Genomic DNA, 27,306 nt, shown 5'->3' on the forward strand with positions numbered 1-27,306 from the left:
TGAGATAGCCATGCACTCTATCTCTGAATATTAAAAGTTTTATTAAATAATGCATTTCATATTTTTGTTAGTTCCCTACCACTGAAACCACAGGGGGGGCGGGGAGCTATAGTTTTCCTCTCCGTCCATCTTGTACATACGTACGTAACACCAAATTTTTTCACCTCTTTAGAGGCTTCATTCTTTGAGGGATTTTGATTAAACTTCAAACAATTTTAAAGGACTATCATATCTCAGACAAGTTTCTGTTTCAGGGTAGCTGGGAATTTTTAGGTCACTGTTACTATTTCAAAAAATCATTGTCAGCTCTCTAGAGGTTTCTTCAGACATTTTTTTTGCAAAGACCATAATATATCTTGAACGAGTTTGAGCTTCGGGGCTGAGGTCAAGGTCACCATTTCTATTTTTAGTAAATCCCACTTTCATTTTATATGAGTTCCTCATTCATAATGCTTACAATGCAATTTCTTATATTAATTTATTACATTAAAAACAGTTAGAAGCTAATTGTGTACTTTTCATTTTCACAAGATAACACCAATATCCTTATAGATCATTACAGTGTAATAGATATATAGCGTCCGGAGGCTGGTAGTTTGGGGACACATGTATATACTCAGGCAATACTCGGTATCCTTGCTAGGTTGAATATTAAAAAGAAAAAAAAAGGAAAGAAAGGAGAACATCTTACAATATTGCATGGCTTTAGACTTGTTGAAACGTATAAGAATTGGAATTAGTTTTGTCTTTGAACGCCATTGTTCTGATGGACAACCAATTTCCTCCAACATCCAATTTCCTCATTTTAAATATCAACATCCTTTTAGCAACTGGTGGAATATATACAGTTCACAGAAATTGGTTACATCTGGTGAACAAAAATGTTGCCGTACCGTGATGCGTGAAGTTTAATGATAGGAAAACATACTTATCACAACAATGTTTACAGACAATTGTTTTTGTAATGCACTCTTATATTATCACCTCTAGTTAGCACATTAATGAATCATTGATTTTATCACTATAGTAATGTAGGTTTTAGGTCCCCAGGGGTTCCGTATAAGTGTGTTTCAGTAATTCAACATGGTATTGGTTCACAATTTTATCACTAATTGCAGTTGAATGTGGCACTACTTTATACCTGTTAATACATACTGTTTTTCAGGTATCCTCTATAATGTACAATGTATATTTTATAACAAAATTTATCTTTAATTGTCAAGCCTGTGCACACACATGTACACTATATTACATTCCTCAATCTTAAACATGTGTACAATTTATTACATTTTCAGCCCCTACACATGTGTACAATTTATTACATTTTCAGCCTTACACATGTGTACAATTTATTATATTCTCAGCCCTACACATGTGTACAATATATTACATTTTCAGCCCTACACATGTGTACAATATATAACATTTTCAGCCTTACAAATGTGTACAATATATTACATTTTCACCCCTACACATGTGTACAATTTATTACATTTTTAGCCCTACACATGTGTACAATATATTACATTTTCAGCCCTACACATGTGTACAATATATTACATTTTCAGCCCTACACATGTGTACAATATATTACATTTTCAGTCCTACACATGTGTACAATATATTACATTTTCAGCCCTTCACATGTGTACAATATATTACATTTTCAGCCCTACACATGTGTACAATATATTACATTTTCAGCCCTACACATGTGTACAATATATTACATTTTCAGCCCAACACATGTGTACAATATATTACATTTTCAGCCCTACACATGTGTACAATATATTACATTTTCAGCCCTACACATGTGTACAATATATTACATTTTCAGCCCTACACATGTGTACAATATATTACATTTTCAGTCCTACACATGTGTACAATCAATTACATGCAATGCATTAAAATCAGATACCGCTGATGAGATGAGTTTTTGGATTTAGTTACAGATTTATCCCTGATTTATAGCTCTCATTAACGTTTACACAAATATCAGTACATCTGATTCCCTTCATTAGTCCAAGTTCGGGATTGTTATGAAAATGTTTTCCTCATGGGTAGAACTTGTGTGTCTAATGAGAACAAACCTGAGAAAATTTTTGTCATTTTAATTAAGAATTATGTCTTTTTCTGACAGACATTAATTCTATTTGAAGTTCTGTTGTTAAATATAACTATATGTTGTCAGTATACAGGGACGGGTCCTCTGTAATTGCACACAATCTGTAACTAAAGTTGCTGGGGGGGGGGGGGGGGGGGGGAGGGGATGATTGGAAAGAATGATCAGATTGTCTGTCTATCAGTTGTCATTGATAGATAAAATCTTGTCCAGACGACAGCTACAGATTTCATCTGAAAAAAAAAAAATTCTGTCTATATAGGGTAATCCCTGTAATCAGAAAATTTCCATCTGGACTTAACACACAGTAATTATTTTCTTCAGCACAGTTATTTTTTAGAGTTATCTCCCTTATCTAATGCTTTTCATGTGTCTGTCAAATTCAACAGACACGCTATGACATATACAGTCTGTGTCTGGCTGTTAACAATCAGTTAAAATTCTGGAAAGTTTAATTTTCTTCATTGGTCTGCATTTTGAATTTTGAAGCTTTAAATATGATGAGAAGGCCATATAATGCATCCAATTATCATGTGTGTATGTATAAATGTGGGTAATGTTTAGCAGGAGTGCTAGTGAAACCTTCCTATCAGGGATTATAGCTCAGCTTCTAACTCTCCATAAACACTTGGTGATAGGTCGGGTGGCACGGTGGTGACACATTCACCTTTCACCTCGACAGCCAGGGTTCGATTCCTCGATCTGAGAATTTTGGAAGCATGATGACTGGTGTCATTAAATTGTGACCTTTGAGGTGTCCTGCTGGGTCCCTTCAGGTATACTTCAGTGAGATTGCACTATAAAGTCACATTAGTTTCGGAATATCACAGGGAGACCAACACAAATGTACTACACTCTCCAAAAATACAACATATACATGCATACATCTCACACAGGGAAGTCCGTCCTTATGACCACAGCTGTTGATAGGACATTAAACTTGATACGTACAAAATTGGATTTCATTTCAGATATACTTTTGTTACCAATATACTGTAAACAAATTTACACTGACACACTCAAATTTTAGTCCATCCTGATATTGAATTTAAGCAGTATAAAAATCGCTAAAATTAGTGTAACCCAGGTAAATACTAGCCACAATATACCGCTCGGCTAGAGAGATAGCTTGATCGGTTGAGCATAAGACTAATAAGCCAGAGGTCCCGGTTCGATCCCTAGCGGAGGCAGCTAGTGATTTTTTAATTAATCAAGTCTCTGTTACATAAGATTACCACTGAAATATGTACATATAAAATATCTTAGATACAAATGTTTATAGTGCTTTGTATAAAGTAAAAATAAATAAATTCCTTTCAGGTTTTATGTGAAGATGTGACATGTCTGGCTGCTGACAAATCTATTGTCTTGACTAGCCATTGTTTGATGGCCAGTAGACACGAGCAGAATTAATTGTATCTGCGGATCTATAGGGCTGTAGTTTGGTTTGTACCAGAATTGTAGTTGAGTTTAGACATAGTTTAGTTAGCAAGGTAACGTGTCAGTTTCTTTTATTTGTCATTGATCTATCTGTGTCTAGATCTGAAGATTTCCGTAAATGAATTAATTCCTGCGAACATTTCTTTATTGTTCATTTTGCCCTTCTTTGCAATAATGTTGTCAAGAATTTCATCACACCAGTGCATTTCATATCTTGAAATTATGGACTTGTTCGTCTGCCAAAACATTTTTCAAAATCTTATTTATAGTAGAAAATTCCAACCTGTATTGGTTTTATCAGAAGGTCATTTTACCTCTGACCCCTGACCTCTGGTCAGTATAGTTGTTAGAGGCTCCTAATACCTGGTATGTAGGTTTTTGCTCCAAGTGTGATATTTGATAACTATGATCCCTGACCTCGGTGCGGTGATGACCTTTGGTAACCTCGACAGCTGTGCATGCAGTGATGACATTTGCTAACCATGACCTCTGACCTCTGTATATATATATAGTTATGACATTTGCTAACCATGACCTCCAACGTCTTAATGGTGACATTTGTTAACCTTAACCTCTGACCTCTTAACTCTGTTCAGTGATGATTTGATTTAACCATAATATCTCTAATGCCTGTCTTTAATGTTGTGTCTAGCCATGAATTCAGACCTCTTTTCAATGATCACATGCTGTAGCCTTGAGCTTTGACCTCTTTTCAGTGAAAACAAGTTGTAGCTATGACCTCTGTGCACCTCTAAGTCTATAACATTGTAAAAGAATTTCTGTCTGGTTTTGGTGACACTCTGGCGATCTGGAATTCACCATAGGCAATTTAGAAGTATCAGTTGGTCACTAAAATGACCCCTAATGAAGCCAAATGACCGCATTAGGAGGCCCAGTGTGATGTGATATCCATCAAAGACTCGATCCAGACACATGTGGCCAACGAAGCTTCCTAATAGCCATTATATAGACACCATTGGCACTCTGAGAACTTACCGGGTGTAGCAAGTCTTAAAACGCTGTATATGGACTTTATATCTTTTCAAGGTTAAACATTTGCTCTGGAAGTCCTACAGCCCTAGGTAGAATTCAAACCCCTTATAGCATGTGATCTCCTGTCAATGTGGTGTGTCGTGTATCAAAAGTAGGGCACTATGACCTACATTTTGACCTTTGACCTATAGCTACATCAAAGAAGGAAACAAACTTACCTGGACTCTATCACCTACACTCTATGTCACGAGAACTTCATACTTGGGTATGGGTTCACCTAAGGGAGGCATTGTGTCTGATGTATCAAAAGTAGGTCATTCTGACATACTTTTTAACCTTTAACCTACATCTGATGGGGACTGTAATTTGCCAAATTGTCTTCTTACAGGATAAAAATTCTTTTAATATATAAATATATGTTTGTAAAAGTGACTCTCTTGCATTAAATTTGAACATGATAATTGAGACATTTTGCATACCAGATAATGAAAATTAATGAGAAAAGTGAATTTCTTGAAATAAATGAAGATACTTAAAAAAGAAACAAAAAACATTAAAACAACAAAAGAAAAACTAAAACAAAAAATACAAAGCCACCGCTGTAAAAAGATTGATTTGTTAGAAAACTGAAAATGATTAATTCACTGCAGCAGAATTTTTTAAGATGTTTTTTTTTTAATGTCGAACATGTCTGTTATACACAATTTATGGCTGAAACATATTTCACATTGATGTGTATTGCAGCTAAATATGGAACACTATATTGTATATTTCAACAAAATGCTAAGAAAAATAAGAAAAACATGTCCACCAAAAGGCTTCTCGGATTCCTGAATGTTATTGCGAGGTAGCCTAAGATCAGAGACCTGGCTATATATAGCTTTTTACTGGTACCCGTGACATCATTGACAGTTTACTATCATGACACCTTAACCCAAGGTTAAAATTTGTTACCATAGCAACACTCTAAAACGTCTCACCACAGCAAAGAATCCATACAGTGCTAAATTGTAACAGTTACTAAATATTAAAGCTGTAGTCATCGTGTCACCTCCTTATGATGTAAATATCACTGACATTTCGCTATTATGACGTATATAATTACCCAAGGGTAAAATTGGCTACCATAGCAACGCTTTAAAACATTTTACCATAACAAAGAAAAAATGCAGTTTCTGAACTAAATTGTGGCAATATTTTATTGTAACTATGTATCAAAGCTGTAGTCATCGTGTCACCTTCGTATGATAAAGATTTATCGATGTTGAATAAAGCTTACCATAGTAACCAGTGGCAACTATATATGCGCCAGTCTTGTATCGTGGCTCATATTCGGTCGTCATTCTTCAGATCAGTTTTACTCAAACATGGTCAATGATGGCAACTAAGTAAAGCCTATATATTTTAACACAAAGGATGTTTAAAAAAACAGTTAATATGGATACATAATAATGTCTTCTGGTTGGTAAATAATGAGATATTGTCTAACTTAACTTAAAATTGGTATATATATAAGAGCTAACAATGGTATGATTGTGCTATTATCCAAAATGTTGTTATTTGGTGGCCATGGCAACCAAAAGCAGACTTATACTTGAACAATTAAATTTTGTCTAGATTATTCCTTATAACTTTGATAATCTGATTTCTGTGATTTATTTGATATGCACTATTGATTAATGATATATGATAGGCATGTGTCTATGATGAGGTACTCCTTGACCATAGTCTTATACATGTGCAAACAGACGTGTACGTAGCCTGAGTATTAGTTAGTATGAGATTGGCCCACAGTTTTAGTTCAATATTCCATTAAAAAGTACTTAGATTTGTATTTGAATTAAAGAGACTGGTAATTACACTTGATAACTAATCAAACTAATCAGTCGACAACCAATGGTAAAAGTAACACTGCGGAGACTATATGATTGCTTGTCAGATTCTATAACAATAAAAATAATCAATTGTCCAGTGTTTGTATGCAGAATGCGGCTTTCTTATTGGTTGAGATTTTTTTTTCATACCTCTATGAAAAAAAATCAGAAAAATGGCGTGAAATATGTGACGTCACAATACGGCCATTGACATTGCGTATTGATTTGTGAAAAAGAAACCCTTATAAGATCAGTTCAATTGTACATAAAACATGTTTTAATTTTGAAAATCAATTTCAAATATTAATTATAAGCGTTGATGTCAATTATTTTTTAGTTTCATTGGGGTATGAAAAAAAATTGTTTGCAAACAATTTTTTTTCATACCCCAATGAAACTAAAAAAAAATTACATCAATGCTTAAATAATACCTTTATATCTCCTTGTGCATTACAAGCTAGTATTTACAATACTGTGTTTTAATTCCAGGTTGTTGGACAAGCTGTTGGTGGTGTGCCCCAATGTCGACTACTGCGAGGAAGTTCTGCCCCGTTCTGAGTTGGAGGCACATCTGCTTCACAGGTATGATTGTCAAGTTATGTAACGCACTTAAATACTTTTCCAGGGTATTTATCAGGCATTTGGTCATCCCTTGTATATTTTGAATAAGAATTATCGATGGGATTTGGCCCTGCCCCTTGGGACTTAGGTCATAACTTTGAAACAGTCATAATCTCAATTCCATAACCATTAATGTTGGGACTATAGGAATTGGTCCCAAGGGTGTGACCTGTAAATTTTTTATGTGGGATCAGGATGTATAAGATAGCCTTTGGCTTACAGAACTAATCTTCAATGAAAATATTTTCCCATGATTATATTCGTCTCAACATACAAGCCAATATATAGTGGTCTTTTTGTTTAATATCACACTTTCCAAAAATGAAAATAATTTTCCAAAGAGCTTTGAGGTATGGAGAAATACTTACAGAAATAAATTTATACAAAAAATAGTAATATGGAGGATGTTATTTACAAAACAGTAATATTTTTGTTTACAGGTGTCGTGGTGCTGTTACTCGCTGTATTAAGTCCAGTCTAGGCTGTACATTCCAGGGTCCGAGAAGTGCACTACAGAGCCACCTGTGGGAGTGTCCGTATAGGGACCAGGATGGAGGTATGTAGAACCAATCAACAGCCAGACATCCATTCTTAAATTCACAGAGAATTACGACCCTTTTCAGAATTTCTGTGAAAATTAAATCTTTTATTGCTTCAATCTTTTAGTAAAACCACAAAAATATTGAACCACCTAAAAATGTATTGATTTACAGTAATGTAATTTACTAGTAAAACCACAAAAATATTCAACCACCAAAAACTAAATGTTTACAGTAATGTACTATAGTGAAACCACAAAAATATTGAACCACCAAAAACATGAAATTTACATATAGTGAAACAACAAAAATATTCAACCACCAAAAACATAAAATTCCAGTAATGTGCTGTAGTGAAACAACAAATATATGAAACCACCAAAAACTTAAAAGTAAAAATTTACAGTAATGTCCTTTAGTGAAACCACGAAAATATTGAACCACCAAAAACCTAAAATTACTGCAATGAACTAAAGTAAAACAGCAAAAATATTTAACCACCAAAAACTAAAAATTTACATATAGTGAAACAACAAAAATATTCATATACTATAGTGAAACCACAAAAATATTAAACCACCAAAAACTAAAAATCTACAGTAATGTACTATATATGATATAGTGACCTGTAATGATTTTGTGAATGTACTATGTCCCGATCTTACCTGTATTGTGTTACCTGTGAGATTTTTACCTGCTACACTGATTGACACATGTCATTTCCACCTGCCCTGGATCACTGATGTTCGTGGTAATTTTTCTTGATTTACGCTGAGTGGAATGATAATGGAGGCTATTAAACTGTCACTTGTACGTAGGCATCGATCGTTTGAGGTCTGCTCATTCTAATACCTTTTATACACGAAGTTAACATAGAAAACCTATATAGAACTTCAAGGGATTAAAATTTTATATACTGATAGATAATGATGAATATCGACGAAATATGTTGGTAAGATGTATGATATGAATAATTATGTCAAGCCTGATGTGTAAAATATTTAATGAGGCTATTAAATGCAGTTCCTCATGACGTCTGCCTGTCAGACAAACGTTCGGACATGCTGATTATGACTTTAAGGATATAAATGTACATGTTTCATGTGTACAACAGCTATAGGTTGAAGATGCAAAATCTATAGACACACTAACGAAATTTCAAATCTTTATGGCATTTTCATTTTTTGATTAATCTGAATATAAAATATGCTTTAAAATTTGATGCCATAATTGTGGCAAAATTGTGTTAAAATGTATGTAAGCATACAGAAGAGATTATCAGTGAAAATATATATGCAAAAAAAAAGTTCTCAACAAAATTACATTTTTTATAGCCTAGCTTTTTCTACATTTTCATCGAGATACTATATAAATCATGACAACTTGAATGATTAAAGAGTCCATCCGACACAGACTTTATAACAGACAACATCGCCAAACAAAATCCCACAACAACGGCAATGTTATGCTTGTTACAAAAGCCTGCCTTTGCTTAATAAACATGAATGAGTTTCGAGACCTTTGCACGCGATCACACGTGGCCGTGTCACTGTAAGGCCAAGTCACGGGGAGGGTCTGCCTGTGTGGGGTTCATCAAGATAAACGGGCCGTGTCTGGGAGACTGCAAGAGACAAAAACTATTATTGACAAAGACATTTATACCATGCAGTTAGAAAAACGGATTGGCGATGCTGGCATGTTTTATGTTCGTTTGTCATACAAACTAATGCCTGGCCACTGACTACCATTGATTTCAGGGGCTAATGGGTGCAGTCTTATGTAAACCAGCGAATGTCAAGTCTTTAGCTTGTAAACCAGCAATCATGTTGTTTATGTTCGGAAAAACCAAATATTGGCTATCTAAAGATAGCCCAATGTTACATAAGAGAAGCCCAATCAAATTTGCCGTCGGCTCAAGACAAAGATTATTTTTTACTGTGTTTGTGTAGAAGAAACTCTCATAGATGGTACATAGTAAATCTAACAGTGTTGGTCATTTTTCGTGGTACACTTTATTCAATTTTACCGTATTTATCCCGAAATAAAGCCCGGGAGGTGGGCTTGATTACAGGTCAATGTAATAGGATTTGGTTTGATTTTATTGTTTGACCTTATGATGTGCAGCTATGGTCATCCAAAGATGGAAATAGGATTTCTTGACAACTTGGCATTTTATAAGCTGCAATAGAAATGGTAGGGCTTAATAGCAGGCATTGGGTTTTTGCGGGGTAATTACTGTATACAATTGTGTATCACAGCTAGAAGAACATTTACTAGGATATCTGATCTAAAGGGTCAGGATGCATACATGCCATTCTTTCAGGAGACCAATAAGGGAGATTGATGATTATTTTAAGGGAGTTTTGCCTAAAATAAGGGAGATTTGTGCGCGACATAAATATCAACATTTTTACTCAATTTTAAAGCAATAAACTAATTTTGAAAGTGATAAAGAATATTTATATTTATTTTGGATATTAATCATATTGTATATGCAAACAACAAAAAGTTGTATAAGGTAACAAATGCAATAGTATACATTCAGATTCTGATGATATGAAATTATTTTTTGATTTTTTTTTTATGTAACACAAAAAGTTTCACAGCTTTATGCATATTACATAACATCATTTGAAAAGGGTATATTATAATTACATGTAGCTAAAGATTAAGACAAGAAAGTTTATCATTTATCGGTTTGGATTTTCTTAAAATTAGAAAGCTTGATCCACTCTGAGGGAACACATCAGTTGTAAAAATCACTATGAAATGTCCTGTGGGATCCCTTATGTTGGACCATTTAGATATAAAAAAAGTGTGCAAGTGTATACATGAAGTCATGAGAATGAAGATGTTCATATTAGGAGACTGCAGTAAATCTTATCACGATCATTCTAGATTTTGTATATATTGTCTCTGTCTGATGTCATGGACGGTACAGTCATTGTAAACATCATGATTGACCACTACGACCAACAGATGTGCTAATTTTGATAGTTTTCTAAAAGAAAATATCGGATTTCATCTTGCTATCACTGGTCAACGATACACATGTTATATGAAAAACACGTGTGATTTTGCGTCTGACCAGGCTCTGTATCAATTACCATCATCAAAGTATGGTCCTAAAAGAAAACAAACAATAATTCAAGTCTGTTAGCAAAGAGGGTTAAAGTTGTTTGTAAGCGACTTGCCTTAAATTTATTTCATGGTGATAGATATTCTAGCGCAAACATTACACTAGCCAGAGCTTCGTGTGAAAGCCGTGTCCAACAGGCGCCATTTTGATTGAGTGATCACGTGAACAGATGGATCACGTGATCGCTAAATTTAGCCAAATCTCACGAGAAAAACTACTGAATTGTAAACAAATATGGCTTCGGCAAAAATACCGGAGGGAATTACAAAATACGGGAATTTGGGCTCTCCTCCCGGGAGGAAATAAATGACTTGAAAATAAGGGAGATTTTGTCTCACGCCGGGAGGTATGGCATGTATGAGGATGACCTCAAGTCATATAAGCTTCGTCCGTCGCCATCTGCTCAAATTCCGCCAACGTGATTCAGCTGTTACTTACCAGAAATGATCCTGAAATGGTGCTGGCCAAGTGTTATTATTTTTTGGGTCAGTCCAAAATCCAAGATGGCCGCCATGGCCAACAGTACCACTATACTTAATTGCATTTGCTAATGACTACAAAAGTACTAGGGTCTTTAGTCAGATGACTGTTAAGGCCCATTGGGTCTCTTGTTTATAAAGTAACAGAATTACCAGTGAAGAGTTTGCTTCTGGATCCACCATTTTGTTTTTCTTGGAATAACTGAAACTTAAGAAGTCTGAAGATAAAAGAAATTTGACTTGAGAGATGAGAACCCCTATTTTTAATTGTCTGCCAGGTTACAACATTAACAGTTTTACCACAACATGCAAAAGCTTACAGATCATGTGACAAACTAAAAGCCGTAACCAAAGCTTTTGTCGATAAAAAAAATGGAACATTTGCATTCAGAGAGAAACATGTCTGATACATCAACCCACATATTTTTTAGACAGTTTTCCAATTTCCTGCTAAATGTCGAAAACTGGTGAGCATTTAACAGTTCTGCATCTGTCTGGGTAGAAATAGCTCAGAATCATGAAAGAATAGTTTTCAATTAATTCTTCACCTCTTGCATAATTCTGTAACTAATGGTAAAAATTCTTTACATTTTGATCAAATGATAAAAGTACTTGACAGTCAAGCTATTTTCAGGTTTCGGTTTGAAGAGAGAAAAATATATGACAAATATAGCAAATAATACCTAATAAATACCTATTTAAAAAATTCTGCAAAAATATGATATGTAGAATTGACTACGATATTGCTGCCGACCATTTATAAGCCAACGCCAATTAATAAGCCCACCCACATCTGCTACGTAGATTTATGCTAACTTTATACTGCAGTGCCGTGTAATAAGTCCAGTCCTTTTGAGATGGATGTTAGGTACTGATCCCCTGGGCTTGTTACAGGATAAATATGGAAATATTTATGGTAATGTACTTTGATTTCTAGACCGTTGATAAAGACACGTGCACTTGGCAATTTGTAGAGGGATCGAAGTGTGTGGTTTGATCCACCAGTCAGATATGTACCAAATATGGTCAGAGAGAAAGAAGAAAACATGAAAATGAAAGAGACAACCTTTGTCACTCACGTGTCCATTGGGCACCAAAAAAAAAAAAAAAACACCAAAAGACCCAGCTTTCATCTGAGGTGCAAATTCCCTACAGGATCATCGACTTAATTCTATTGTTAAAGCTTTAACAAACCACAGAATGTTTTGATACTTGACAGATGATGTTTATTCCAAAGCCACAAGAGGGTAAATCTATTTCAGTCTATCTAGAAGCTTTTTTCTTTGATTCTGTTTTCTCTTAAATAAAAACCAATAGATGTTTTATTTACATTTTGCGTTGTAAGCTCACAGCATTTCAGCAAATCAATATTGATTTAGTTTGGAATTTCATTCATAGGTCTATATTTATACATTCTAGAATCACATGACAAGGATTTGACCTCATTTTGGCACTGCCTTGATCTATGTTACATCAAAACATTGAATCAATCATTTAGATTATAATGACTTTCAAGAATCTCTTTATTCTGTACAAAAGTCAACAAGAAAAACATTTGTAATTTAGATGGATTTCACACAAGAATACTTGTAAATGGTATCTGAAATAGACATGTAAATATTTTAAATAATCTCTGAAATTGACGTAAGAATATTTCAAAATTATCTCTGAAATAGATGTAGGAATATCTTAAAATAATCTCTGAAATTCACAGAAGAATATTTTGAATAACTTCTAAAATTCACAGAAGAATATTTTGAATAACCACTAAAATTCACAGAAGAATATTTTGAATAACCACTAAAATTCACAGAAGAATATTTTGAATAACCACTAAAATTCACAGAAGAATATTTTGAATAACCACTAAAATTCACAGAAGAATATTTTGAATAACCACTAATATTCACAGAAGAATATTTTGAATAACTTCTAAAATTCACAGAAGAATCTTTTGATTTGTCACTTGATATAAATTGTGTCATGAAATTTCCAAAATTTGTAATACACAGTATTGACCTCGGTTTTATTACAGATCAAACCTACAAACCATGTATAGGACAAAAGATGAACAAATGTCAGCATATGTTACCTTAACAGAAAATGGATACAATCCAAAGTTTGTTTTTTCCTAGTTAAGTACTTGTAGACACTAATTTCCCCTAGAAGTAATGTTTTTATGTGACAGACTGTTCTGATACTGCAGAAATGTCTTTGAACCTGATGGCTCCGTCTGATCTAATTTGAAACATGGGGACCTCTGCTTATCAGTGACATGAACTGTTGGTGAAATGCAGGACTCTTCTGGTGCAGGACCTGGGGTGAATGAGTGGAAACCGTATTGAACATGATATCATGATTTTTTTTTTTGTCTGTTAACGGGGTTACTCATTTATCGGTTTCCATGTCAGAATCAATTCCTACATGAGTAATGCTTACACGCCATCATTGTCCCGAAATTCACTTACGTGATATCTTGCCAAAACATTTCGACAGTGACGTGATGCTCCCGTGTATATATATAATGGAAGCAGACTTTTTCACTTGATCACTGCTGCGTTTTACTTTAACCAGACTGACAATGACAAGCTCACATTTGGAGAGAAACTTCACTCCGTTTAGCAACAGACAGCGTCTCTGTATTAACGACGATACACTTTCAAAGATGGGACCAGACATTCTTCGTTGTGTTCACGATCGTGTTTATTTCCTTCTCACAGGCAAGAACCCGGTGATGGATGGTGAGGTGTCCACTATTGAAATCCAGCGCACGCAGGCCGACCTGGGCATCAGTGTAGTGGGTGGCTGTGACACTCCCCTGGTACGTATCCATGATGCAACTGCAACTAGTCATACTTGCCTAATGATTGGCTTATTGCATTACACAAGCATTAAATATGTCTACCATTCAACATTTGATGATGTATACTGTTATATAATGTATATAATGCTTTCAGTTGTGTATGCCATTGACAGATTTAAAGTGATTTGGTTTCAAATCCTCAACACCTTTTTATTCTTTTTTAAGGTGACACCATCATCCGTCTGCAACATTGTTTTGTTTTTTGCTTGTCATGCCAATTTCAAAGGTTGAAGGCAGACGACAGGTTTTTTTTTTTTATTGATTTGTTTGTCTGGACTTGTAGCCAGTACCAAGATAAGGAGCTATACATACGTAACTTTCCAAAACATTGAAGTTCAATAGATTCAATTTGATACATTTTAGCACTTTTTGTATTTTTTGAGATTTTTTTTGTTCAAGAATATTTTGACTTGTAAATGAGGAACATACCACTCAAGTTTTTATCTGTAAGCTCAACATCTAAAAACTCCTGGCTGAAAGGTTTTGACAGATCGGCAGTCACAAAACAGTGGAGTGTGAAACTGCTATCTAATTCATATTTTCACATTAGAGGTAACTGTCGCACTGTCTGAGGAATTAATTATCTGATTCACTAAAATCTGTCAAATTTTTTATTAGCTACATGTACTTTCTGGATGACAAAATGTTTCACACTGAAATTGCATGCATGGGTCTTGTTCCTAGAATTAATAGAGTTATGGCCCTTTTTTTTCTTTTTTCGTTGTTGATAGATTTGGCCTAAGATTTGGGGGTATGACATGTTTGATACAGCAACAGAACACTGACTATAGTCGGTGAGATGAAACCTAGCAATAGGCGGAGTCACGTAGGCAGTAAACCACTAACTTACCAAAAAACTATTATAATAAGCTTTAATATGCCTTGGTCATATCACAAGAAAATGCTGGGAGAGTTGTTTTATTTTTTATGAAGTTTCACCTGTGGCACCTTGATAATGTATCTAGTATAATGTGATTCTGTTTAGCATATTTAATGTGACTTTTCTTGCTTCGGCTCTCCTTCCAATCAGAAGGTCCGTACAAATTACATATTACCTCCATCAATCAGGAGGGTCCCATTAGTCGGTATTGTTTAAATCCCTGCCACCTGATCTGCATAATCTCCTTATCAAACAAGGCAATCTTTCGTGATGAAGTGAACTAGGCTGGCTGCTTTAGAGAAGATGAATAGGAAGTTATTATCAAACCATTAAAGATCCTTTGACATGCTACCTCTTGTGTAATGAGCCGTATTTTCATACTCCATTTGTGGAATGCCATTGATGTTTTCTTGTGTGTATCCGTAGCATTAGAAGTCCTCCTTTCCTTTCTGGTACAAAGGCATGATTAACTTCATTACCAGTACAAAGTACTTTTCGGCTGTTTTCCTGAAAGTGGTGATCATGGCATTTTCTTCACATCATCTATCAGATACGGTTTTGTCCAGATCCATATTCCTCTTAACAGGGTGCATTATGTATGTCATAGTGCATTGGATAGTTGTTGAAATATATATGCATATATTGTATTGCTAGCTATAACCCATGGTGTATAATGACCTTCGTCCCAAGGTCATTATCCAAGGTCAAGGTGGCATGGATATCTAAGACGGGCATTCATGCAATAATTCTGCTATTGTTTAATTTTGGCTCGATCTTTGGTATATACCACATTATTGTTGTTGTATACCCAAAGATGTGTGATGAATTTGACACAAGGTCAAATTTAAGAAGGTCAGGGTCATTTAGCATAGACTTCTTATAAAAAACAGTGTTTGAGCAATGTTTGTAGGCAAAACAGGGAGTCTTTGAAAAGCCATGCTTTAATTCTGATAAAGGGAAGCAAAAATCATCAAACATATACTATCATCCCTTGCTTAGGTGGTGCATTGCTAAATAAATAAAAGAAGAGTAAAAGGAAGAGAACGAAGACAGGAAATGTGGGGGAGGGTATAAAACTCAAGATTTGCCAGACCAATGATTCAAACTTTGTAGTTCACTGTGGATGTGATGAGGGGAAGTATGCTCTCTCCTAAATATATATATTTCATTTTTGCCTGTGAGATATAGAAAGTTAATAGATTTTGCCGTGAAAATATCAAGTTTAGCCAGAACTACTTTCCTGTTGTAAGAGTTGTTCCCCTTGATCAAACTGCTTATCCTGATCAGCTGACTTGATCGGTTGTCATTTTGACTGATGGGCCTGGCTACTTTCCAGTCGGCAGTTTTAAGAAAAAAATAAGTAAAAGCATTTTAAGGCCTCATTTAAAATGTAATAAAAAGAAAATTCAATGGTTTGCTGTTTATATCAAATATAATTCACTCATATGGCAGATTTTTAGGTCACCCAAGACAAAGTCTCAAATGACCTATGCTAATCGCGTTTTGTTCGTTTGTCGTTTGCCGTTCGTAAACGGTTTACATTTTCAACGTCATCTCAATAACTAAGCAACCTGATATTTGACATATAGCATGCTGGGGTGAAGGGCTATCAAGATTGTTCAAATGAATGACCTTGACCTGATATTGTGCCTTTAGCATGCTGGGGCATTGACCTTCAATTAAGTCACTGGAATCAAATCTGCCAAAATATATCAAAACTCAGGTGACCGTTAAGCCTCTTGTTTTTTTTTCTATCTATCAATTGTTGTCAAGAGTTTGATGTACTTTTGAAAAACATAATGTGATTTTTTCATAGCTATACCCCAGATTCCTCAGAGATACAAAAACTTGTTAGCTCCTACCATTTTGCTGATCAATATGACATACTGGGAAACCCATAGATAGTTATACATTAACAGACCATTCCTTGGAAAGGATTACAACTTCTTTCTCGGTAGATAGAGATAATTAACAGTCAGACATTTGTCAATGAGAATGTTTTGTGTTTTAGGCCTGTATTGTGATTCAAGAAATATTCCCAGATGGTGTCATCGCTAAGGACAACAGACTGTTGCCAGGTGACCAGATATTGGAGGTAAGAGTGTTGTTAATTATGATATTTGGAATGAAAATATTTAAAAAATGAAACCGTGTCATATATACAAGTTTTTTGCATCAAATAAACAACATTTCTTATATACTCAACTACCAAAGTCATTCACTAGAGGTTAATTATCACATATGGACCTCAGTGACCAATAGTTAGTCAGTAGGGGTCAGTTAGTACATACAGGCCTCAGTAACCAATAGTCAGTAGGGGTCAGTTAGTACATATGGACCTCAGTAACCAATAGTCAGTCAGTAGGGGTCAGTTAGTACATATGGACCTCAGTAACTAATAGTCAGTCAGTAGGGGTCAGTTAGTACATATGGACCTCAGTAACCAATAGTCAGTCAGTAGGGGTCAGTTAGTACATATGGACCTCAGTAACCAATAGTCAGTAGGGGTCAGTTAGTACATATGGACCTCAATAACCAATAGTCAGTCAGTGGGGGTCAGTTAGTACATATGGACCTCAGTAACCAATAGTCAGTCAGTGGGGGTCAGTTAGTACATATGGACCTCAGTAACCAATAGTCAGTCAGTAGGGGTCAGTTAGTACATATGGACCTCAGTAACCAATAGTCAGTCAGTAGGGGTCAGTTAGTACATATGGACCTCAGTAACCAATAGTCAGTCAGTAGGGGTCAGTTAGTACATATGGACCATGCAGTAACCAATAGTCAGTCAGTAGGGGTCAGTTAGTACATATGGACCTCAGTAACCAATAGTCAGTCAGTAGGGGTCAGTTAGTACATATGGACCTCAGTAACCAATAGTCAGTCAGTGGGGGTCAGTTAGTACATATGGACCTCAGTAACCAATAGTCAGTAGGGGTCAGTTAGTACATATGGACCTCAGTAACCAATAGTCAGTAGGGGTCAGTTAGTACATATGGACCTCAGTAACCAATAGTCAGTAGGGGTCAGTTAGTACATATGGACCTCAGTAACCAATAGTTAGTCAGTGGGGGTCAGTTAGTACATATGGACCTCAGTAACCAATAGTCAGTCAGTGGGGGTCAGTTAGTACATATGGACCTCAGTAACCAATAGTCAGTCAGTAGGGGTCAGTTAGTACATATGGACCTCAGTAACCAATAGTCAGTCAGTAGGGGTCAGTTAGTACATATGGACCTCAGTAACCAATAGTCAGTCAGTAGGGGTCAGTTAGTACATATGGACCTCAGTAACCAATAGTCAGTCAGTGGGGGTCAGTTAGTACATATGGACCTCAGTAACCAATAGTCAGTCAGTAGGGGTCAGTTAGTACATATGGACCTCAGTAACCAATAGTGAGTCAGTAGGGGTCAGTTAGTACATATGGACCTCAGTAAGCAATAGTCAGTCAGTAGGGGTCAGTTAGTACATATGGACCTCAGTAACCAATAGTCAGTATGGGTCAGTTAGTACATATGGACCTCAGTAACCAATAGTCAGTCAGTAGGGGTCAGTTAGTACATATGGACCTCAGTAACCAATAGTCAGTAGGGGTCAGTTAGTACATATGGACCTCAGTAACCAATAGTCAGTCAGTAGGGGTCAGTTAGTACATATGGACCTCAGTAACCAATAGTCAGTAGGGGTCAGTTAGTACATATGGACCTCAGTAACCAATAGTCAGTCAGTAGGGGTTAGTACATATGGACCTCAGTAACCAATAGTCAGTCAGTAGGGGTCAGTTAGTACATATGGACCTCAGTAACCAATAGTCAGTAGGGGTCAGTTAGTACATATGGACCTCAGTAACCAATAGTCAGTCAGTAGGGGTCAGTTAGTACATATGGACCTCAATAACCAATAGTCAGTAGGGGTCAGTTAGTACATATGGACCTCAGTAACCAATAGTCAGTCAGTAGGGGTCAGTTAGTACATATGGACCTCAGTAACCAATAGTCAGTAGGGGTCAGTTAGTACATATGGACCTCAGTAACCAATAGTCAGTAGGGGTCAGTTAGTACATATGGACCTCAGTAACCAATAGTCAGTGGGGGTCAGTTAGTACATATGGACCTCAGTAACCAATAGTCAGTAGGGGTCAGTTAGTACATATGGACCTCAGTAACCAATAGTCAGTCAGTAGGGGTCAGTTAGTACATATGGACCTCAATAACCAATAGTCAGTCAGTAGGGGTCAGTTAGTACATATGGACCTCAGTAACCAATAGTCAGTCAGTAGGGGTCAGTTAGTACATATGGACCTCAGTAACCAATAGTCAGTCAGTAGGGGTCAGTTAGTACATATGGACCTCAGTAACCAATAGTCAGTCAGTAGGGGTCAGTTAGTACATATTGACCTCAGTAACCAATAGTCAGTAGTGGTCAGTTAGTACATATGGACCTCAGTGACCAATAGTCAGTCAGTAGGGGTCAGTTAGTACATATGGACCGCAGTAACCAATAGTCAGTAGTGGTCAGTTAGTACATATGGACCTCAGTAACCAATAATCAGTCAGTAGGGTCAGTTAGTACATATGGACCTCAGTAACCTATAGTCAGTAGGGGTCAGTTAGTACATAATAGTCAATATTGTATGAACCTGAGTGATCCATGTAATCCATTAATAGCAATCGTTCATTACATATTTATTTTCAGGTCGATGGAACTAAAGCACACAGATATGTTTCATAAATATTTCATGCAGCCTCCAATATTGAATTTGTTGGGAAAAAATAAATAAAAACAATTGAAACTATTTCAAAAAGCATTTGTGTGTCACCGATGCGATTCAAAAAGATAGAAATCAAACAAACAACATGGAGATATGTGTAAAAAGTCATGAAAAAATCAATCGAAATATTTTTCTAGATGATGTATGGTTGCGTTCGGCATGCTTTGAGCAAGTGGTTGAGTCGGTCTGTTAGACAGGTTTATATGTGCAGCCATTAATAATTCATTATAATTGAAACCTAGAGCAGGAATCGTGAACAGCTAGGCCGCGAGCGATCCGACTTCTGACCATATCCTGTGTACTAGCTATTTCAGTAACACCCTGAGATTGTTAAAGTGCACTTGGTATGCCAGCCATGCCATTACTCGGGGTCTCTCATGTGAAGGCGAGTTCTAACCCTTCTTTCTTACAAATAAACCCTAGAGAATAAGAAAAAGTCTCCGCCAAGTTAAGTCTTGCCGTATTTGACCCAAGGATAAGCCCATGCCCATTAATAAGTCCGGGCCGAACTTCCTGATTTTTGTGGATTTGAAGTATTGTTTGCGGATGCAATATTCTGGATATCTTCATTTGTAACGAGACTAGGCTTTTAGATTGTACTTATTTCCCCAAACAAAGGTGATTGATATTTACTTCTTCTCTGAAGCTGCTGGTCAAATTCAAGTTAAACTGCACAATAAATTTACCAAGGAATAAAGTAGATCTATTTTCATTTTTCACCACTGTGCCTCTGTGGCTACTACTGCCTCTGATTGGTCTTTAGGTTTTCTTTGATTTTGAAAATACATGTGTTTCATTTGTAGATGTAATAAAACACAACAAACTATCGCAATTTTAATAGGAATCATTTTGATTGCATTAGGGTAGCTTTTGAGATTTATAACATTGAGAGCTTGTTATTTATAAATATTTTAACTGAAAAATTCCATATTCTTCTCAAATTTAAATATATAATTTTCTCTCAATTGATCAATTTCAACAGGTGAATGGAGAAGACTTAACTCAGGCTTCTCACTACCAGGCTCAACAACTTTTAGGCCAGTACTATCCAGTCTGTAGGCTGACAGTGTATAGGGAGAAGGCAGAGGAGAGTCGGCCTATAGAGAAGGAAGGTAGGTATATATAGGTCTGTAGGCTGACAGTGTTTAGAGAGAAGGCGGAGGAGAGTCGGCCTATAGAGAAGGAAGGTAGGTATATATAGGTCTGTAGGCTGACAGTGTATAGAGAGAAGGCAGAGGAGAGTCGGCCTATAGAGAAGGAAGGTAGGTATATATAGGTCTGTAGGCTGACAGTGTATAGAGAGAAGGCGGAGGAGAGTCGGCCTATAGAGAAGGAAGGTAGATATATATCGGTCTGTAGGCTGACAGTGTATAGAGAGGAGGCGGAGGAGAGGAGGCCTATAGAGAAGGAAGGTAGGTATATATAGGTCTGTAGGCTGACAGTGTATAGAGAGAATTAAGGCGGAGGAGAGTCGGCCTATAGAGAAGGAAGGTAGGTATATATAGGTCTGTAGGCTGACAGTGTATAGAGAGAATTAAGGCGGAGGAGAGTCGGCCTATAGAGAAGGAAGGTAGGTATATATAGGTCTGTAGGCTGACAGTGTATAGGGAGAAGGCGGAGGAGAGTCGGCCTATAGAGAAGGAAGGTAGGTATATATAGGTCTGTAGGCTGACAGTGTATAGGGAGAAGGCGGAGGAGAGTCGGCCTATAGAGAAGGAAGGTAGGTATATATAGGTCTGTAGGCTGACAGTGTATAGGGAGAAGGCGGAGGGGAGTCGGCCTATAGCAGTGATCACCATTACCTGTTTAAGCGTGGCGCCCCGCATGTAATTTGTTACCTTACACCCCTATTTTATATCGATTCCCAGCGGTTAACTGACCCGTTTCTATAGCGTTCGGTACATTATACCGATCGCGACCTCGTGGTAAGGTGTTACAGTTATGTTTTGATACGGTCGACTGACCTCTCGATCAGAACTGTCGGTAATAATTGATGACCAATAGAAGGTCTAATGTTTTGACCATGCAAACGGGAGATGTTGTGATAGTATGGCTTCCGTCGGGACATCTGAGAAAATGTATACCATCGACATCAGAAAAACCGACGATCCGACAAGATTCTATTTTCACAAGAATTGATATTCAGCGTGGATATTATCAAAACGCAAGCCAATATTTTAGAAGCATGGATACAGTTTTGAAAATTTCACGGCATTTTCACCATGAAGAGAGGAGCAGATCAGACATCCATCAGCTCCTTTTTTGGAACTCCGTCCAAACGACAAGCGATTGAAACGAGCGATGGAAAACCTGCAAACAACAGCCCGAAATCGACTAAACACCGAGATGCATTTTATAAGCCATGGCTACAGAAGTACACATGGATTGTGCATGAAGATGACGAAGGTAAGCTTAAAATTATCCAACATTAGTTTGATTGATTAATTAGTGAATATTTCGTGTTGTCATTTATTTTCTTGTCACGTGCTATTTTTAGAAAGTATCATTAGACATTAGAGTGATGTCCCTTTCCAAACGTTCTCAAAACGTCCTATAATATAAATCATCTCAGAATCTCTCCAAAATCTCTGTAATTTTTTATTCAATAACTATTATCTATCTTGGAATGTGATTTTCTTATTATTGTTAATTATAATAAGTTTATTGGAATGCCAAGTATAATATGTAATTAATGTACTGATATTTTTAAAAAGATCTCACTAATCATTTATAATTTTTTTTTCATAAATTTATTAATTTTTAATTATTTGGCTGATTACAATTAGTCTTTTATAAAATTGAATTTTGAATATTTAACTATCATTCAGTGGTTGAATATCATATGTGATATCTTTTTGTCTATTTTAAATAAGCAAATATAAAAAAGATTGATATGATTCTATATAATAATATAGAAATACCTCAATATTGTTTTCTTATTAAATAGGCATGTTCTGTGCTCTGTGCACAAAACATAAGCAACTTCCAAGGAATGGCAGCACAAGCTGGATTAAGACACCTTGCCAGTCCTACAGGGAAGATGCTATTAGGAGGCATCAAGATTCAACATGCCATATTGTTGAAATTATGTTGTGTATTTAAATAATATTACATTCTTGTCATTAAATAGTTGCTATATAAGTTGATTTGTAGATTTGTATAACTATTATAGATCTATGTAATAGTTGCTATTAATATAATTTAAGTTAATTTATTTAGATATTATAGTGCAATTATTAAATAATTGAAATGTTTTATCTTTAAACTTGACAATGTATTATGATCTTGATATGAATGTTTATTTATACCAGTAATAGTTGGTATTTAAGTTTTATTTAATGTTATATAAGTATTAGTATAGTGAGATGGAACTTAGATTGGTTTTGTAAAAGTAAATTAATCAGAGTGAGAAATGTATGCATGTTAATAGTAGTTTTTTTATCAAAAAATGTTTCAATTTACAAGCCTATGTAATATGGAAATGAGTGGATGAATGATGGAAATACATATTTAATTAGAACTGAATAAAACAATGTAATTTAATCTCTTTTCTTATTGTCATTATTGATGTTATTTCTCAAAACGCTGCAACGCGATACTTCACGACAACCACGAAAGTACATAATCACGCAAAAACAAATTGAGGAAATTTTTTCCTCCACCCATCATTTTGAAATTGTGGTGATCCCTGTATAGAGAAGGAAGGTAGGTATATATAGGTCTGTAGGCTGACAGTGTATAGAGAGAAGGCAGAGGAGAGTCGGCCTATAGAGAAGGAAGGTAGGTATATATAGGTCTGTAGGCTGACAGTGTATAGAGAGAAGGCAGAGGAGAGTCGGCCTATAGAGAAGGAAGGTAGGTATATATAGGTCTGTAGGCTGACAGTGTATAGGGTATTCTTGAAGTCAATTGAAATCCACACAGGCCCTGGCTCTGATTGTGTGCCAGAAAATAAGCAAATATGGTTAACAGTGAAATATGGAAAGATCAGAAATAGAATAATGTGTCTGGCTATTTACTTTGTTACAAGCTTACATTAAAGGAGAGACATAGCTAAGGTCATACATGCTGGTCAAGGCAATCACAAGCTATATAACACAAGCATCTGTCACGACAAAGGTCACATTCATCTTCTAGCACACAAAGGGGAATAACTCTATTTGAGCAATGAGAAATTATTTCATTGAATTGAAACATTTCTATACGATTGGAATACAGAATGGTAGTAATAGAAATGAAGTTTGGCATTTCTGCATTGCAGTTTTGTTTCAGATAATTAACCATAATTGATATTATTTGATATGTACAGGAATGCTATATGAGATTTGCTCATTTCATTCAATTTTATGATGTCTCCTGTTCGAAGGAAGGGAGACATATTGCATTAGTACTGGTTGTTCGTCTTCTAGTTCTTCTAATAGTCTATTGTCTGGGCCATAACTTCTAAACCGTTGGAGATATCTTTACCAAACATGCAGCATACTTGCATCTCCTAAAGCCAATATGCATTCTTAACTGTAATGTTGAAGATATCTTTTTGAAACTTGCATTACTTAAATTCAATGTATAATGCACTGCTGCAAGGTCACTTATTCTCAAGGTCAAAGTGCAAATTCTTTTAATAGTTTCTTATCAAGCGATACTTTTTAATTGCTGTATAGCTTAGATCTCTCCCCACTGATGTAATGTAGTGTTCTGTCTTTGGATCATTGGGACTTTGACTTTCATGAATTCTCAATAAAGTCTATTATTAGTATAAGTGTCAAAGAGATACTTTTGCATTGTCCTGTAATAAGCCCACCTTTACTTTGAATGGAAGATTATGTGATTATGTCTCCTAGAAAAATATTTTAATAAACTAACATCCTGGGTGACACAGAACTACACCGAACTTTTTACACAAACATTGGATCTCCCACCTCCCTATAACATCCTGTTTGTAAGTCAAGGTTAGAATTGTTAATATTTTGTTGATACATGATATACTTCTTCAGAAGGGACATTTTACCTACCATATATATATGTATATATAAAGTTGTCTTCCTTCGTCATTTGTGTTGCTAAGTTACATATCTATTTATTAGCACAATGTATCATATACACTATGTGTTGGTGATCCAAAGATATAGATTTGAATTTCCTGTCGTAGTTGTACCGAGAGAAATATATATAATATATGTACAATTCGTATTCATGTATGTAAATACATTGCGATCCAGGTATTCATATCATCTTATAGACGACTTCCACAATGATCATGTCAGGGTATCGGGCTGACCATCACTGCGCCATTGAAACGTTCTTTTTAAGAACGCCGATGTGGCGCAGCGGTATAAGCTGCGGGTATTTCTGGCTAGGCGATTGGGTGCCGTAGATCGTGAGTTCGAGGCCCGGTAAGGGCACGAGTCAAAAAGTTGTCTTCCTTCGTCATTTGTGTTGCTAAGTTACATATATATATATATATATAAATAACAAAAAAACAAGTCTTTGCCGCTACGCCTTTCTGCCCTCTCAGGTTCTTCAGGCAGCCTATAGAGAAGTCCACCTGATGAAGCCTGAGAGGGCAGAAAGGCCGAGTGGCAAAATCTAGTTTTTTTGTTATTTTCTATATGTTAACCATCGCAAGGACAGATTCTTGCCATGCACGGTTCTGAACTATTCCACCATTTATGTACTTACAGAAATTCTTAAAATAACACTCAACAAAGTCAAGGGCAGACAACTAGGTATCAAGCTTGTTGGCAAAAGGTGAGTGCTTTCTCTCTTTCATTTGTTAAGTTGAAATATTTTACAATTTCACAATAAAATGATTATCAAAATTCTAAAAAAAAACTGTCAAGCTGAGAAGCTAGAAAAACTGGCTAAGCTGAATAGCTAAAATATAATCAAACAAGTCATATTTTTTTAGGACCATACAATAAAACATAATACTGTAACATCTGGCAATGTTGTTTAAATTCTAGAATGGATATTAAATATTGTATGTGAGCATGAAGATTCAGATTTTGTGTGATATGTAAATTGAACATTTTCTTATTTATTCTTTCAGAAGTGGTCCTGGTGTTTATATTTTAAGTTTGGTAAGTTTTAGTCAAAAATGAAAGGTACTCAAATAATATATATATATATACTTACATATATGTCACCTTGGTAAGATACAAGTCTGCTTCCTACCAACTCTAAAATTAGCTTAATAAGTTACCTGAGACAAAGTTTAAGTGACCTATATTAAATGAAATGAAATTTCAAAAATCTTCTTATTACCCAAATAGGTAAATCAAATACTCTTCAAAGATGGAAAGGTTTTAATGTGCTTTGCCAAAATTTGGAATATCATGATCCTGGGGTCTCACATTTCTAATAGGTTTTGAAACATAACGAAGGCATGGGAAAATACTGATCTTTATTGGATGAATTAAAGCAAACAAAAAAGAAAAAAAAAGAAAATAATGATCTAAGAAATATTGAAGTACTTATCCATGTTACATGTAAGTCAGGAATCCTTGGTTCAATCCCTTGAGCAGACATATCTAATGATAGTACAAGTATTTCTCTGTAGCTGTCTGCCTTGTGTTAGAAAAACTTTTATTTTCTTTTATCATTTTATCTTTTGTCAGTTTTCAGCTGCATATCGTGATGTATTGACGGCTGTGCCTCATATGTAAATTAAAGAAGTTCATTAAGATTTATTTACATTGAAGGTAGCGGAAAGTTTGGCCGCTATGGATGAGCGACTTCGGCCGGATGATCGAGTACTAGAAATAAACGGCATTGATGTTTCGTATGGCACGCAAGAGCAGGCTGCTCATATAATACAGGTAAGCATCGACATGTAGAAATGTGCATGTAAACATATACCTACAGATTTGAAAAAATGATATGCATTTCATCTAAAATTAGAATTATTCTAATTGAAATTTTTGTGAAGCAAATCACTTTAGCCAGAGTCTGGTAGGACAATAAAATGAAACAAAATAAATAAATAAATAAATAAAATCTAACTCAGAATCAATAAATGATGGTAAAATATAAACAAAAATATAGATTTGCACGGAGAACCTCGAAAAAGTAACACGGAGAATAAGACCAGGTGTTCCGGAAGAGTTAGCATCTTCTGTTTCAACAATATTCACCATACAGGTCATATCACATCAAGTCCCATTCTCAAAATGAGAATTAGGGTAGTGACAACAGAACTACTAGGTATATCAACAAACATAAAAAAAAGGATATTTCCAAATGAAATCATGTTTACCATAAAACTTTCCCCACGGTCTTCATCAACCTACATCTCTCAAAAGTGAAGGAACTGATAGGATGATTATTTACATGTTATTGATGCTGTTCCAGACAAGTGCTGATAAAGTGCAATTTGTGATTTCCCGACGAAGTCGTCCTCAGACTCCCGACCTTATTCGATCTACCTCCGACAACTCAACAACAGCGACGAACTACAGTATGATACGTGATAACACTCCCTCGTGTCAAAAGTGTCACGAACGTCTCGTCACCGTCACCAAGGTAATATCCAGAAGCAGGCCGATTGATGTGGTGTGGGAAAATGCAGTAATGCTTTTGA

General features: G+C 35.7%; 2 protein-coding genes across 3 annotated transcripts in view; both read left to right on the forward strand.

Annotated features, from left to right (window-relative positions):
* LOC117335431 (E3 ubiquitin-protein ligase LNX-like) overlaps positions 1-27,306 on the forward strand; it is a 110,081-nt gene that overhangs the window by 71,075 nt on the left and 11,700 nt on the right. For both annotated transcript variants that reach the window (XM_033895404.1, XM_033895405.1), the window contains 9 exons: positions 6,925-7,017; positions 7,497-7,612; positions 13,934-14,034; positions 16,968-17,051; positions 20,710-20,839; positions 25,409-25,475; positions 25,777-25,807; positions 26,429-26,545; positions 27,078-27,248. In XM_033895404.1, coding sequence (XP_033751295.1) covers positions 6,925-7,017; positions 7,497-7,612; positions 13,934-14,034; positions 16,968-17,051; positions 20,710-20,839; positions 25,409-25,475; positions 25,777-25,807; positions 26,429-26,545; positions 27,078-27,248 — 910 coding nt within the window. The remainder of the gene's footprint in view (positions 1-6,924; positions 7,018-7,496; positions 7,613-13,933; positions 14,035-16,967; positions 17,052-20,709; positions 20,840-25,408; positions 25,476-25,776; positions 25,808-26,428; positions 26,546-27,077; positions 27,249-27,306) is intronic.
* LOC117335432 lies at positions 21,744-23,047 on the forward strand. The gene is made up of 2 exons (XM_033895407.1): positions 21,744-22,133; positions 22,675-23,047. The coding sequence occupies exons 1-2, from the start codon at positions 21,950-21,952 to the stop codon at positions 22,827-22,829; spliced, it is 339 nt and encodes a 112-aa protein (XP_033751298.1). The 5' UTR covers positions 21,744-21,949; the 3' UTR covers positions 22,830-23,047.

The sequence above is a fragment of the Pecten maximus genome, chromosome 10, assembly GCF_902652985.1.
Source record: "Pecten maximus chromosome 10, xPecMax1.1, whole genome shotgun sequence".
In the NCBI taxonomy this organism is placed as follows: domain Eukaryota; kingdom Metazoa; phylum Mollusca; class Bivalvia; order Pectinida; family Pectinidae; genus Pecten; species Pecten maximus.

Bases quoted from the DNA above. Each gene is read 5' to 3' on its own strand.
- LOC117335432 (XM_033895407.1), top strand. From the start codon at position 21,950: ATGAAGAGAGGAGCAGATCAGACATCCATCAGCTCCTTTTTTGGAACT. The intron at 22,134-22,674 runs GTAAGCTTAAAA...CTTATTAAATAG, and splicing joins TGTGCATGAAGATGACGAAG to GCATGTTCTGTGCTCTGTGC.